This window comes from Numenius arquata, chromosome 2 (assembly GCF_964106895.1).
Source record: "Numenius arquata chromosome 2, bNumArq3.hap1.1, whole genome shotgun sequence".
Taxonomy (NCBI): domain Eukaryota; kingdom Metazoa; phylum Chordata; class Aves; order Charadriiformes; family Scolopacidae; genus Numenius; species Numenius arquata.
In genome coordinates, this window is record NC_133577.1 from 110,618,181 (window position 1) to 110,634,024 (window position 15,844).

The 15,844-nt window shown below is 41.1% G+C and overlaps 1 protein-coding gene across 1 annotated transcript in view; it reads left to right on the top strand.

Moving 5' to 3' along the window:
* IL17REL (interleukin 17 receptor E like) overlaps positions 1-15,844 on the top strand; it is a 57,241-nt gene that overhangs the window by 16,360 nt on the left and 25,037 nt on the right. Inside the window, exon 2 of the mRNA XM_074169044.1 lies at positions 10,617-10,644. Coding sequence (XP_074025145.1) covers positions 10,617-10,644 — 28 coding nt within the window. The remainder of the gene's footprint in view (positions 1-10,616; positions 10,645-15,844) is intronic.

Here is a 15,844-nt window from a genome sequence, read left to right on the forward strand (position 1 = left end):
CGAACAACCGCAGTTAACTCCACTATCTGGGGAGAACCAGGAACAGTCTCTATGTCCGAGTCCCAGCGTTCATGCTGGTTGTCCCACCATAAAATGACTGATTTGTGCGATTTTCCAGACCCGTCTGTAAATACAGTAAGGGCTTGTAATGGCTGATCACTCCTTTTCGGCTTGGGTATCAAGCGAAAATCGACATTAAGCAGCTTATGCGAAGGTGAGTGGGATGTGAGTTGGCCCGTATAGTCTGCCAACGCCATAATAAAGGTGTCTGACTGCTGATAAAGCCATTGTAGATACATATTTGTCACAGGTAAGCAAATACAAGCAAAGTCTACTCCTGATAACGTTAACAAACGTTGCCTGGCTTTAATTATCAAAGAAGCAAACATCTCATGCTGCGTCGAAATGGTTTTTGTAGATTGATTCGACAAGAAAACCCATTCGATAATTAGCAGTGGGTCTGATTTTTGAGAGTCCCATTGAAATATTAGTGCATGAGGCTGTCGAGCGGGGTGTAAAATAATTAGATAAAAAGGTAGTTCGGGAGTCCACCGGTGTGCTTGTTTAAGAGTGATTGCGGTAGCAACCTTTTGTAAGGAGGCAATGGCCTCAGGATCAAGACTGCGGTGGGAACGCAAGTCAGTATCTCCTTTAAGCAATTCGAATAAAGGACCTAAGTCTGCATTAGAAATTCCCAACAGCGGTCGGACCCAATTGATTGTTCCCAGCAATTTTTGCACATCATGCAAGTTTTTTATATCTGTCTGTATCTGTAAAGGTTGAGGAACTATAGTTTGAGCCCTTATGCGCCAGCCTAAATATTTCCACGGCGGTGTTTTCTGAATTTTTTCCGGCACGATACAGAGGCCTGCCGAATTAACGGCAGCCGTGACAAGGGCTACAGCTTCCTCCATGACCTCGTGATGTTGTGCAGCCACCAGGATATCATCCATATAGTGGTACAATAAGACACTAGACATTGCAGTCCTGACTGGACTAAGCACTTTGGCTACATACCATTGGCATATCGTGGGGCTATTTTTCATTCCTTGTGGCAGCACAACCCACTGGTATCTTTGCAACGGAGCTTGCATGTTGACGCTTGGAACTGAAAAAGCAAATTTAGGAGCATCATTTGGATGTAGAGGAATATTAAAAAAACAGTCTTTGAGGTCAATAACAGTCAAGTGCCAATCTCGAGGAATCATAGTAGGGGACGGGAGTCCGGGTTGTAGGGCTCCCATGTCTTCCATAGCATCATTAATTTTTCTAAGGTCATGGAGCAAGCGCCACTTGCCGGTCTGTTTTTTAATAACAAAAACCGGTGAGTTCCATGGACTAGTAGAAGGTACAATATGTCCTTTCATTAGTTGCTCCGTAACTAATTCTTGAAGGGCGCGAAGCTTTTCTAAAGGTAGGGGCCATTGATCTACCCAAATGGGGACATCGGTTTTCCAGGTTAATTTTAGGGTGTCGCGCATTTCAATGGCCCCACCTAAAAATGGGTTTGAATGGACATTCCCCATTGTGATAGTACGTCACGCCCCCATAAAATCATGGGAACAGGTAATACAAAAGGTTTGACAGAGGCTATACGTCCTTCTGGGCCTTGAATTTGGATTAATTCCAAGCTTTGGTGGCTGCTGCCGGTTCCACCGATCCCAGCTAACGCCTGGGAAATATTGGCTAGGGGCCACTGTGGGGGCCATTTAGCTTGAGATATTACTGTAACATCAGCCCCGGTGTCAATAATTCCGTTTAACACCACCTGCTGCCCTTCGCGAATGAGGGTGCATTGGCATATAGGCCATTTTTGGGAGAGAGACTGTACCCATAAGATTTGTGGGCTCCCCGTAGATCCGAACCCACCCTGCCTTTGTTGAAGCTGACTAGAAATTGGGCAACTTGTGCCTGTGGGAATCAGTATCAATTGCGCTATACAGCTATCTTTCGGTACAGTGCAAGGAGGAAACAGGGTCCATGCCATAATCTTAATTTCATCAGTGCTATCAGAGTCAATAACACCTGGTAACACAAAAAGCCCTGACAATGTTGTAGATGATCTTCCTAATAATAAGGCTTGTGGTTTAGGGGGTAAAGGTCCCGAGACATTTGTTGACAATAGGTGAACCGAGGAATCGAGTAACGTTACTGTGTGAGCGGTTGCCAGGTCCAGTCCGGCGCTGCCTGCTGTTGCTGGGCGAAGACCTGAGGCACTGCTGCTTCCCTCCGAGGGGGTTGAAGCGTCGGCTGCGGTATTTGTGTCTGCACGCGTCGCTGCTCCGCGCTCCGTAGCCGGTTTCCCTGTATCAGTTGTCCCTGAAAATCGTACTTGGACCGACATTGATTAGCATAATGACGCCCTTTTCGGCACCTGGGACAAATCCCAGGGGCTTGGGATCTAGCACTGGTATTAGCATTTAGACAATTTTTCTTTAGATGGTCGGGTTTGCCACAACTATAACAGTTTCCTGGTCCTGTTGGACCACGCATGGCTGCGAAAGCAGCGGCCATGGCCTCAAATTTATGATCCATAGTACCAATTCTATTACAAGCCTCCACCATTTCAATTAATGTAGGGTTCGGGTTTGGGAGGGATTTTAACAATTTTTTGCAATCTGCGTTAGCGTTTTCAACAGCCAGTTTTAGCAACAAAATTTCGCGTGCCTCTGTGTTATCTATTTGGCGTTCCAAGGCTTGTTTTAGTCTGTCAATAAACTGCATATAAGGCTCTCGGGGTTCCTGGGTAATAGTAGTAAAAGCCTTTTGCGGTTTCTGAGAATCGGGAACCTTGAAAAAGGCCTTTTTCGCTTCTTCACGAGTTGCCTCGAGGGCCTCCCGTGGAATTCGAGCTTGATTTACAGGGTTAGTGTGCTGACCTGTGCCTGTGAGGTGCTCCAAGGTCAGTGCAGCAATAGCGTTATTATTATGACCTACATAAGTTAAAAGGAGTGCTTGGAGTCCCCCTCTCCAATGAGCCTCCCACAAAGTGTATTGAGTCGGTGTCAAAAGCAATCGCGCTAAGGATTTTAAATCATGCGGAGTCATAACATATGTATCAAAAACAGAGGATAACAAGCTTGCAAAATACGGCGAGGAAAGTCCATGTTCAGTGACAGTACGGCGCAACTCCTTAACTACCGGAAAAGATAGAGCTTCCCACTGTGCCCCCCGACCTTGATAAATCACGGGAGCTACTATCATTTTAGCAATCTCTAGTTCTCCTTCCTTTAAGGCTTGGCGCCTTATGTTAGCCCACACATCGTGTGGGTCGGGGGGGTAGAGGTCTGGCTCCTTTTCAGGGTCCACTGGTCCCGGATCAAAGGGATGCTCCTCTGGGGGATACCCCGCAGCACACACCTCTAGTGGTGCAATGGATTTTTTACCCTCCGACGATAACAGAGGTATCACAGGAGAGTCTTCCTCTCTCTCTGCTTCATCTTTGTGACTTTTTTCCTGGGCTTTTAAAGTTTCAAAAATACTTCTCCACCACGGAAGCATGCGCTGTGCTTCAGCATTCCCCGTAGTCGCTGCATCCCATAATTTCACTCCCACATTGTCCCAAAGTTCTCGCGTAAAAATAGTGGATGCAGTCACAGTGGGTATTTTCACTTGCACCCATTTAAGTATCGTTTTAAGATCATGCCCAGAGATATTCTTTCCATGCTTTTTAAGGAGAGCTTTCATAAGCTCATATACGTCTCTCTCGGGGGAAGACACTTGATTCCCCATGTTTCCCACAGCTCACCTCTCTACTCCGGAGGGATTGATTGCCGGCCGGCTCCTGCTTCCTTTCAGCAGCTCATTCAAAGTTCTGTGGGACTCGCAGCAAGTCGCTCAGCTAGGCGATTCATAAACCCATCACGTCGGGGTCACCAATTTGCCGCGATGGAGAGACGGGACGCAGCTTGATGCAAGCAAGATGTCGATTTTATTATAATTCTTTACATACATTTATACTAGTCCTAAGGTAGCGTGTTCTAAGCTAATTGGTTCACATTCCACATTAGGCACTCACAGATTGGCTAATGCTGATGCTAATGCAAAAAGTACTTTTCTAAACACCTATAAATCTGTCTTGAGCAAGGACAACAGGATAATTGTTTTACAGCCTCACCAGCTGTCCCTGTAGGATGTCAGTACTCCCTATTCTGAAAGTTTTTATCTTATCTTTCCCAGGGCCTGTGGCCCACAAGTTCCAGCACATTTTCTTTTATCAACTGAGCAGTGCTGGGGGTTTTGCTGAGACCAGCCGAATCCTGTCTCACACTCATCCAAAAAGCGTGTGACCCTGTTAGCACTGCACTGAGCCTGAGCTTAATATCCCACTTCTCAGTCGTACTTACTCTCTCAGGTTCAGCACTGCACTAATGTGATGGGATTGGTTTTGTTCAGCACAAAGAGATGCTCAGAGCTGGGTAATGCCTAGGCATGACTCAGATGTTTTGTTTTTAGCTTTCTGTAAAAAAATCCAGCAACGTCCAGGTGGTCTTGAGGAAGCAGTAGTTCAAAGTAGTCCAAAATAATGCTTTGCCGTAAGTTCAGGTGCCTATTTCTTTTCTGCATGGATAACAGTCTAAATGTTTCCTTCTACAATTGCTTAGCTGATCCCATTGCACACTGTTTACATGTATCTGATTACCACATTGTGAGTAGAAGTTGTAGAGCAACGTTGTGGTTTGCCAAAAATTAAAAAAGATCATCAGTAAGATAGTTTTACCTTGGCAATGAAAGTAATTACACATGACGTCAAAACAAATACGGATGCTCCTTTTGAGAAAAGGTCTTTTGGGGACACTGTATCAGCAGTACTAGCTATGAATTTTTAAAAGTTCTAAATTTTCATATTATGTGCATTACTGATTATATTTCCTCTGGTTCTCAGTGAATATAACCACAATTTTATCCAATTACCAAGTGTGTTCTGTAGGCCTGTTATTTTTCCTTTTCCCCAAAAAACCACGCTTTTTTTGTATAAATACTTGACCTTGATACAGGTAAGATTTTTTTTTTTTTTAGTGGGACAGGAATCATATTATCTCTGTGCTTTCTCTTACTGTAAAGAATTCCCTTTTCTTACATTTGGAAAGATAAATATAGAGATGACATTTATAAGAATAGAATGAGAAAAGTCTTGTGAGGTTCCAATCCCCACCAGCCTCAAGGACAATAAAGTGCAAAGCCAGTATCTCCCTCACCTGTGAAAATAGCTCTGGAAAAAGCTAAAGCATACACAGTTGTTCCCATTTGTGACATTCTCCCTACATGTTTTCTGGGCCTGACTGTCTCTATGAAAGAAATTCCTGTCATTTGTTCATAGTCTGAGGAGCTTATAACGTAGCTCTGAGTCCTCTCTGCTTCCATCCAAAGTTCTTAAATTGTACAGATCCACAGCACTTTAACTTGTGTCAGACCCTTTTCTGTATGGAGGTGATTGAGATCATATTAGCATTGTCAGGTTTTTCACTAGAGGCCATGAGAAATCATTTAGGACTCTTGTGGCCCAGCATCTGTAGGCTCTTCCCTCAATGAATGAGCTGAGCAGATGTAGAAGCTTGCAGCCCAGAAGGCCAACTGTATCCTGGGCTACATCAAAAGAAGCATGTCCAGCTGGTCGAGGGAGGTGATTTTGCCCCTCTGCTCTGCTCTAGAGAGACCCCACCTGGAGTACTGCATCCAGCTCTGGAGTTTTTGGCACAACAAGGATGTGGACCTGTTGGAGCAGGTCCAGAGGAGGGCCACACAAATGATCAGAGGGCTGGAGCACTTCTCCTGTGAAGACAGGCTGAGAGTGTTGGGGTTGTTCAGCCTGGAGAGGAGAAGGCTCCACAGGGAACTTATTGTAGCCTTTCAGTGTCTAAAGGGGGCCTACAAGAAAGTTGGAGAGAGACTTTTTACCAGGGCATGTAGTGACAGGATGAGGGTTAGTGGCTTGAAACTGGAAGAGCAGAGATTTAGATTAGATATTAGGAAGAAATTTTTCACTATGAGGGTGGTGAGACACTGGAACTGGTTGCCCAGAGAAGATGTGGATGCCCTATTCCTGGAAGAGTTCAAGATCAGGATGGATGGGGCTTTGAGCAACCTAGTCTAGTGGGAGGTGTGCCTGTCTATGGCAGGGGGTGGGATCTAGATGGTCTTTAAGGTCCCTTCCAACTCTAACCATTCTATGATTCTACGATTCTATGATTATTGCGTTTACACAGGGTTTCTGGAATAGCCTTGGCTATTGGAGCAGTGCACATGAAAGCCTAACTAATAATAAAACAAAGCTTCACTAGTTTTTGAAAGCGATTAGATGATGTGGCACCTGTGGTTATCAGTGGACTAGAACCAGTGACTTGGGAGATCCTTTCTAATTGTGTGCAGAATAAGATGGATTTGTGCAGAGCATCCCCTCTCTGGAAATCAAAAAGAACATGATTATGTTCATCATCTTTGCCAGCCTTTTGGCTACAGTTTGCACATCGGTTATTACAAGACCACACTGCATTGAGACAAGACTTTCCCTGTGTTGCAAGACTGTGTAGAGACACATGCTTGCTTTTAGTGGTGGTCAAAGAACAGAAGTTGCTGGAATAGAGGGAAACGTCACAAGGTGGTCGTGTTCCTTTTTCTCTGCCCCTCTGACAACTGAACCTAAAGTAGGAATGTAGGTAACAGCTTTGCCACTGAGGATCTTTTGAAAGGGGAAAAACTGTTCACTGTACATCCACTGACTTTGATATAGGCACCTTAATGAATGAACGTTAAGTGTCTGACTACCTGGTCCCAATTAAAGAACATGTTTTAAGGCATTTTCAGGCTTATTACTATTCCTTATGGAGTTGTGGAAGAGCTGCCACCTACTCTTCTATGAACGAGATACGACAGAGCTAACAGGTAGACCATGAAACCAAATTTGCCTCAAGCTCTTTCCTGCATGACAGAACATTCAGGGAAGAATTTCCACACTTCTACACTTAATTCAGTGCCTGGAGATATGAGAGGAAATGGGAAGCAGGTCTAATCTTTGTTTCTTTTCCTTGGCAATTTTAATTCAGGAAAATACTCTCTGTGCCCCCCAATCCAAGTCTTCCTCTGCTGATCTCACTTTCTTCTCTACAGTCTTAAGACAAAACAATGTGATATTACGGTTGGCTTGGATTGAGAAGATTTGCTGTGCTAGCTAAAAGGTTGGCACCACACCTTCTATTGAGAATGCTGCACATTAGTGGTGTCTGTTCAGATAACCTCTAGCTACAGTTGAGTAATACCACAAATGGGGAAAACCCTAGAGAAATAGGAAAATCCCTAACTGTTTGTGCATTGTGTAAGTATATTTTCCTTAGGCTCTTTGCCAAAGCAGATATGAATCAAAGATGCTCTCTGTATAGGAGTAAAATGTACCATCATGTTCAGGATCTTATTTTTGCATAAAAGACGCTCACAGCATTTGTGAAAGGGGAAGAAAAATTCCATTCTGGTTTTACTGTGTTATGTTTTTCTATTGCATTCATCACTGAAAATTCCTGAAAACAAAAGATATAGAAAGTGGGAGAGGAACTTGGTTAATTTATTTGAGTTCTTCTTTGAGACAAATGGTCTTTTTTGACTCTTTTGCAAAATGATTATAAAAGAAAATACCACCACCACCCCCCTTGGTATTGTACAATAAAAAGAAACACTTATTACAAAAAAGGAATTGAGCTGTGACCAAATGCTCGCTGTAACTGGCAAGTGTTTATGCAGATGTTTGATTATTTATGTAAACCTTCCCAACAAGTCCTGACTCAGAACAAAACCAACTGCCCAAGAACGACAAAACATCTCCCTACCAGAACAAAAATCACTGACAGATATGTTTCTTTTTTTCCCATGGAGAAGATGAGAAAATCAACACAAGATGGTACCGGGAAGTTCTCAGATGGTAGGACCCGTCTGAGCAATAGTGAAAAACAAGGTTTAATTAGGATAGACTAGAAGGCGTAGGAGGATTTCTGCGTTGTCCCACAGCCTCACAGTAGTGGGTAGGGTTTTTTCATGTTTGTAACTTAATATTATTTATTTACATACAATTTGCATTTTTCAGGTGTCGTAACAGGGATTCCAAAGCACTGGCCTTCTTTAAGTAAAAAGCTGAATTCTATGATTTTTGTGAGATTTTTGTTGTTTACTTCAATGAGATCTTGATTTTTTTCTAATGTATTTTTGCACCATGATTGTAACGAGAGAGAACAGTTATTTTAAAGATGATGTTCTAAGAAATTCTGACTGTCAATTGGGAACTCTCTCAAGCCACCTAAACAAAATATTTTCAGTAGTCTGGCTGCAGAATGGAAAGTTAAAAATACGAAAGTAATTTGCTAAATTATCAACCTCATGAGAGTTAATTTCTTCCAGTAAGCAGTAGCTCAGCAATTAGTTGATCCAACAGTTAGATTTTCTCACCAAGAAAGCAAGCTCCCTAATTCACTTACTCATTTTTTTGCAGTCATTTTGTATATTTGTCTATTCCACTCCCTAAGGCCATGGAGAACCTCAAGTAAAGAGGCTGAATTCAGATTGTCCTTCTGCATACTCCTGCAGGGTTTGATTAGAAATAATTCAAAATTAGGGCTTTGAAACAGCAGTTAAGATTCCAGTGGAATTTTATATGAGCTGGCATGTTGCGCTTTTATTGGTTTAGTGTTGCATTGAATTATTCAGAAAGCTATAGTCGTCGTCTTTGTATTGATGAATCCGCATTGGGAGAGTCAGCAAACTACCAATGAAGCTTTTTTTTTGGGGGGGGTGGGAATGAGGGGATGGGGCAGAGATAATTCATAAATGAGAAATATTTCTGTGAACATGTTGCAACAGAAATGAGGTCACATCAGTTACACTTTTCACTCCTTCAGGGAAATTTGAGGAATTTACGAATTGAAGTAGAAGTACCCTAGTTATGGAACAGTTACGTAAAGAAGTTTGATTTCCTTTAGATTTCCTTCTTTGACTGTTGATGTAGTATTGTGTAGAAGCAGCCAAAGTGATATCTTTAACCATGTCATAAGTAATTTTTATAATCTTCAGTCTGTGAAAGTATATGGCCATCTGTCTTATTATAAAAAGTGGTTTAAAATACCACCATTTATGCATCTGCACTTTTATGAGTCATAGTGACAAAATGCCAATTATAAAATATGACAACTTACCTCTAGAAGTGATTATTAAAAATAAAAGTGCCAGAAGGACAAAGGAATGAGAACTAATACAGGCTAAATACTGGTGACTGGTTTTCTAAAGGCCTTCTTTAAAAACAAGCTTATCGAGCTAAAAACTTAAAAGCCTCAATGAAGGGCAGAAAACATACTTCTCAGGTACTCCAGGCAGCTGCCACAGCTGTCATTTCTCACCTGCAGCAATAATAAGAATTTGCTCTACAGCCGCGTGTATGAGGAGGACAGAATTACCTGTGGATGAAAGCCTCATGGAAGACCAAGCAATAGTTATTTTATGATGTGCTAATGCTTACCCAGGCTGCAGCCTCTGTGTTTGTCTACAACTTGAAAACTTCCAAATGTCCACTGAGAGACTTTTGCTGGCTCTAAAACTCACAGATTTTTGGCTTATTGACAAGATCCTGAAATGTTTTAAAAGGACTGAGAGCTGCCAGTCTGTTTGAGAGCAGCAGATGGTGCCTGCTCCTTTTGTGGGTGTGACAAAAGTGTCTCTGTGAATGAGACACTGATTTTAAAGGAAAGGAGAGGGGAACATACATGCCGTATACAAAAGAATACTGCTTTAAGTGCTATTGCAGAAACTGGAATGCCAGAACAGCAGAAACCAGTATTTGCTGGCCAAGTAATAGCCTTCCTTTAGAATGTCATGCATAGTATTCAGAATAAGATTTGTTATTTTTATTCTCTACAGAATTTTAGTATGTTGTTTAGTGTTTATTTCACTGGGAAAATGGATGTAGTGTGTCTGAGAGATAGCAAGGAACTTGTTAAAATCTCAGTGTCAGGTTCACTTTTGCTCTTACAAAACCACTTTCCCACTTGAACATGGTAAGTAAGTAATGTGCCTGAGTAATTTCATTTTCAGGATTCCGAGTCAGATAGTTCTCAGAAATATATAAAAAGGCAAGTCTTATTTCTAAACTTCATTTGCAGTTACTGTAACAATTCCTTGCATTGGCCTAGGGTGATCTTCTAAAATCATATAATATTTAGTAGTGTTCTAGATATTTTCCATTAAAAAAATTGCTTGGCTTCTTTGCTCTGGTATGAAACAGTCCATTGTAAAGTTTCACAAAACAATAAATAAGCTATTGGTCAGTATGAATGGCAGATAAAATGATGTCTGTATTTGATGGAACTGTTATACTTGTTATAACAATTACACTTCAGAAGAAATACATAAAAATAAGGATAACACTGATCTTGTGTCCCCCTATATATCAGGCTGTCATATGCAGTAGTGAAGTGCATTTTCACTGTATTTGAAAATCTTTTTTTGTCTTGAAAATTATTTCTGTTGTGAACTGTGAATATGTTTACTTGTTTGAGGTATGTATATATTTGTGTGCAATGATTAAGCAATATTTATTTTTATTATTACCTCAGCTTTTATAATATTTTTGTTTCTCTTTGCAGGGGATTCATTGTAAAAGCAAACCTTCCAGTGAGTATGTCATTCACATTTTTACTACATTTATTTTTGGAAGATAATTTATTGCAGATAATAAACCCACGTTCCTGATGACATCAGATCACTGTCGTTTGACAGGTTATTTACCAACATTTTCCTTGTACAAAACATTGGAAACTGGTAGGCTCTGATAAATAATAGGTTAGTAATGATTGTGCATTATTGCTTTATAGTTTTCCTTGACATAGGTAGTCATTGGGAGAATTTGTGTAGTCATTTCACGTGTTTTTATTGCTTCTACTTATTATTATTGCCGACAGTAATAATACAGGATCTTGAATTACCTGAACTCTGAAGCCTCCATCAATCACTCCTCCAGTGCACAGTCACTGGGCAGAGAAGGACGAGGCAGCTGCCTTGTGGCAGTCCCCTTGGAGAGGACAGTCCTAGCTGGAGGCCCAGCTCTGGGCAAAGCTTGTCTCCGTGGTGCCTTTCCTGGATCTGTGTGGCAGAGCATCCACAGACAGGGAGAAGCTGCAGCCCTGAGCCGCAAGCGTGTGAGATGCTGGTGCTATGGTGTGGGGTGAGAGCCGAATGTCAGCTGTCATGAGTCTTTCTCTGAAACATGGCATTTATGGGATATGTGTTGAGGTCAAGAGAAAGAACATGGCTGTGGAAGGGATGCAGTTAAACATCCCACCTGAAAAAGTCTAGTGTTCTACTGGCGAGCAGAGTGAGCTGTTGGTGGCTGGTTCAAGGATTGTGAATGAATCTTTTTTAGGATTAGGCAGCTGAGCTGCTTGTTACACAAAGTACGTGGAAGGAATTGTATAAGAGGAGAGGAACAGAGGCACTGACCTTTGCTCTGCCTAGCTGAAGCACGCCTTCATCCCCTTGAGAGGCATAGGCTGGAGAAACTGAGTCCTTCAACCCTGGTCTCAAAGGGAAGGACAGCTGCAATACTGTTGATTATGAGTTAAAATCTGTGCTGGGTATTACACAAGTGCAGATCTAGATAGTGGAGACTTGCTACAGGTACCACGAGGTGGTGATTCATTCCACCCATCTCAGGACAAGGTGAATTATGTGCTGGGAGGGAGGTGAGAGGGGTTGTCCCTCTCTGCTGACTGCCAGAGGTACTGCGATGATGCACATAAGCTTAAACTAGATGTTTAGCTCTTAGCTGGATGTAGACTTTGGGCACTGAAGAGTTTGTAAACTAAAGATCCTTATCTTTCAAGATGATATACATGAAGCAGAGCTGGTTGTAGGTTTTCAGTGCTGCCTGAAAATGACTTATCAGCTATCTTTAATACAAGTAACATGTAGGATGAGTCAGCCTTATAAGGGTGATGAAAAAACATTTTTTTAGTCTTCATTCTAATTCCCTTGTGCAACAGTGGGTGTATACTCATTTCCATACTTCCTGTTCTATAGTCATTCCTTTTATTATTTATTATTTGAGGTAAAATTACCTTAAAAGACCTTAACTGTATAATAGAGCACCTTCGCAGTAGTTATAGCTTTTAGCTGCAACAAGAAGATGACTTTATTTCCTAGAATTTGAAGTTATCATCACAGTTGTGTTTGGCAACGTAGCTTTTACTCTGCCTTCTCCCTCCTGGTCTTCTAGACTGTTAGTAGTGCTAGTGGGCTAAGGGCTACGTAGCTACTATTTAAAATTCACTGTAATACATGCAGACATTGATGTCAATATATCAGTGACTTTAAAAAAAGCCTTACATTCTCAGAAAATGTATTTGGCATCATATATCACCACGTTGTCCCTTATCCTTGAAAGTTTGAAATACTTTCTGAACGTGCAACTGTGAAAGCCTTCTATTTTACTCTGCATTGAAATCTATTGTGAAAGAAAGGCTGTCATCCTGAAATTTAATCGATTTCATAATTGATGTAAGTACTTTTAAATAATGAATTTTGGTGTTTATTAACTGAAGTGCACCACGGGGTTATCTCAGGAGAGGATACCTAGTTTGTTTATGAATTTTGTCGAATGATCGTAATGCACAGATGCAGCAGATACTGTGGTAAATCGTATGCAAATGGGTTTGAAATGCTACTGTAATTTATCCTCATGGGAAGATGCTCCAGTGAAGCAATTTTACTGTGCTTTAGGTATGCTCACAGATTTAGCACTGTCAGTATCCTAAGTAGTTCAGATTCTTACAGTTCTTATAGGGCAGAAATATCAGACAAAAAACCAGTTAGGGTTTTCTACTGGGTGTTGGCCTGGGCCTGTTATTAATGGATTTTCTCTGCAATTCTTTTTGCTGTTCTCCAATTTAATCTTCTTGCCTGAGGCTTCAAATTATTCATCTAACAATTTCTATTGCGTATCCATTGCTTAGCTCCGGCATACATAAGAGTAGGTACTCTGAGTGTACATAAGGTGTATTTTGCTGTCATGACAGTTCAGGTTGATTGCTGCATCATCAGATAAAAAAAATAATCTGATGGCAAAAGTACAAGGAAAGTGTCTACATGCTGAATAATAAGCCTTGGCTTCTTTATGCCTGGGCTTATATGTGTCCATAATTAAGGAATCTTTTATTACAGCAACAATCCCTCTCTCATGTAGGGCTAATTACAGTTATAATTCATAAACATAAAATTTAGGCAAGATTTACTCAGCAAATGTTTTGTGTAGCAAGATGTGTCTTTACGTCTTCTGGGTGTAGATTGAACTACTCGTGAGAAGAGGAAAGATGTGTGTGTTCCAGAGGAAACTATCTAAGGGGGGGATTAAAAGGTGATAAGGTAAGAGTTTACTAAGAATTAGTCAGAAGTGAGTCTCATACTGTGATGATTTATAGAATGAAAATTATTTTCTGTCAGGTCTTATTTGTATCATATATTTATTGTGATCCAAAACTAATACCCTCATGCATGATATCAATTTAAATTATTTTTAACAAGTTCTGCAGCATCTTTTGCAATTCTCAAAACGTATCATAAAACTAATGGGACAAAATACAAAGTGGAAGAGTAATTTCATTTTATCCAGTGTATTACTTATTTGTTCTCAGTTTGAAGGTAGAAACTGTGATCAAGGAAGACAGTGTCCCTGCTTACGGACAGACAGCGGTCCCTAAAACTGTGCATCTGCCTGATAACAATCCGATGTCAGTAAGGAACCTAGGTATGACTTAGGATCCTCCTGAGATAGTTCCAGGCCTGTGACATCTGATAATACCATACCTCAGGCAGTAATAACTGAGGACTGAATTCAATTAAGTCATGAGAATCTCTCGTACAAATAATTAGGGTCAAATAATATGGTCAAAATTCACCCAAAGAGAATAATTTGTGAAGACCTCTCAGCTTTGACAATGTGTGTCTGTGTATATACAAATATACATATATATATACACACATTGCTCTTCCCTTGAATAATTTCTACACAGACACAGGAATAGGCAAGATTAGGCCTGGATCAAGACATTTGCACCAACAACCAAGGAATTAAGCAGGAACAGTTGCTCCTGGATACCATTTGGTATCCACAACTGCATGTCATACGATGCAGTCAAGAAAATGTCTTTTTGAGCAAAGAGACAGAGCTAAAACTAATCATCACATATCACATTATTAGTAATAATTATCAGGTAGTTCTGCAATATAATAACCTCCCAGTTTCCTGTGGGTGGATTGACTGGGTGTTGTACAATAACTTTGCATCCTGAGATACCTTCAGGATTATTACAACACCCATTCTTGGAACACGGAATATAGTGTTCACATCTGGCCGCTGTGCACTCTACTTCTGAAGGCTGCCTCATCTCTGTGGAAACATGTTTACAAATTCTTCAAAAGTCAATGTAATCTGCTCTTAAAGCCTAATTTTTATAGTTTGAATGATACGTGTTTTTTCTTTGGTTTGCACAAATTGTCTTCTCTCATTTCTGATATGGCCTTGGATAATTGAGAGTTGACTACTGGCAGTTGCGGTAAAGTGTCCTTGTTTTTCCGTACTTTCCCACTTAGTTCATATCAACATGTCCTCTTGCCTCCAAAAGATACTTAATGACACAAAATCAGGATATTGGAGTGGAGATTCGGGTGTGAAGCATTTGTCTTTTCTGACTTTTGATAGGTATCATGCTGGCCTTATTTCTCCCAATACCAAGTGTGAGGGCACCTTAAGGCCTGACAGATTCAAGCCAAGGTACCACATTTGTGTCAGCCTGTCTTCACATCCTGCGAGTGTCACTGTCTGATCCCTGACAGTGGGCTTCAGCTGCAACTGGGCACTGTGAAAGTGAGGATCTCACAATATAAAAAGAGGTCCTGTACAGGTTAATATACTTTCAGTCTTTAAATTTAGAGACTTTCCTTCATCGGGGGGGTTGGAGGGGTAAGTAAGGATAAGCTTTGCCCTTCCTCTCCCCTCCACATCCTACCTTTACTCTGTGAGAACTGTGGCTGTGTCTTCCATCCACACTTGCCAACAACTCTTGGCTAGGCATTGAGGGATGCACCTTTTCCTCATGATTTGAGTTAGGAGTGTTATCCTGTATTTTATGGCAAGCACAGTATTGTGGCACTGCTGTTTTATACTGTCGTCTTCACCATACTAGTTGAACTCCTCCTAGGAGTATGTTCAGCAGTATGACTAATTAAAGTAAAATGTTTTTTTGTTGTTTCAGCCTCTCCTCGGAGGGAGGCGGGGGGAGAATGTCCAGTGAAATACTTTGTTTTACTTCAGTGTCTTTTAACTTTCATGCTATGTACAAAAGTTAGAAGGGTAAGAAGTCTTTAAAAGAAATTGCTATGATGTAGTTACAGCTAAAATGAGGTGTGCTTCATTGTACACCACATAGCCAAGGGACAAAACCCAATTCCCTGGCTATTTGTTCTGATAATTTCTCGAACCCTTAATTTTTGGGACTGCAAACGATGCAGAGGTAGAGAAGCCCAAGGAGTGCATTGGGGATTAAATTGACTGTACCAACATAAATTCATAAATAAATAACTGATTTCTGTGCAGGGCAGTCTGGGAAGTAGAAAAAGATGAAATGTGGCCAACAGATGAGATTTGGGGCCTTAAGACTGTTTTTCCTTTTATGTTAGCCTACAGAAGACGGCTGTGCAAACTGATGCCCTACAGCTTTGGGATGACTAAATTTGGATAGCAAAATAAGAGGAGATGTAGTAGCTGTGTTCTGTGCCTGCTGTTTACACCTTGAAAAAGGCCTGGGTACTATCTATTTTG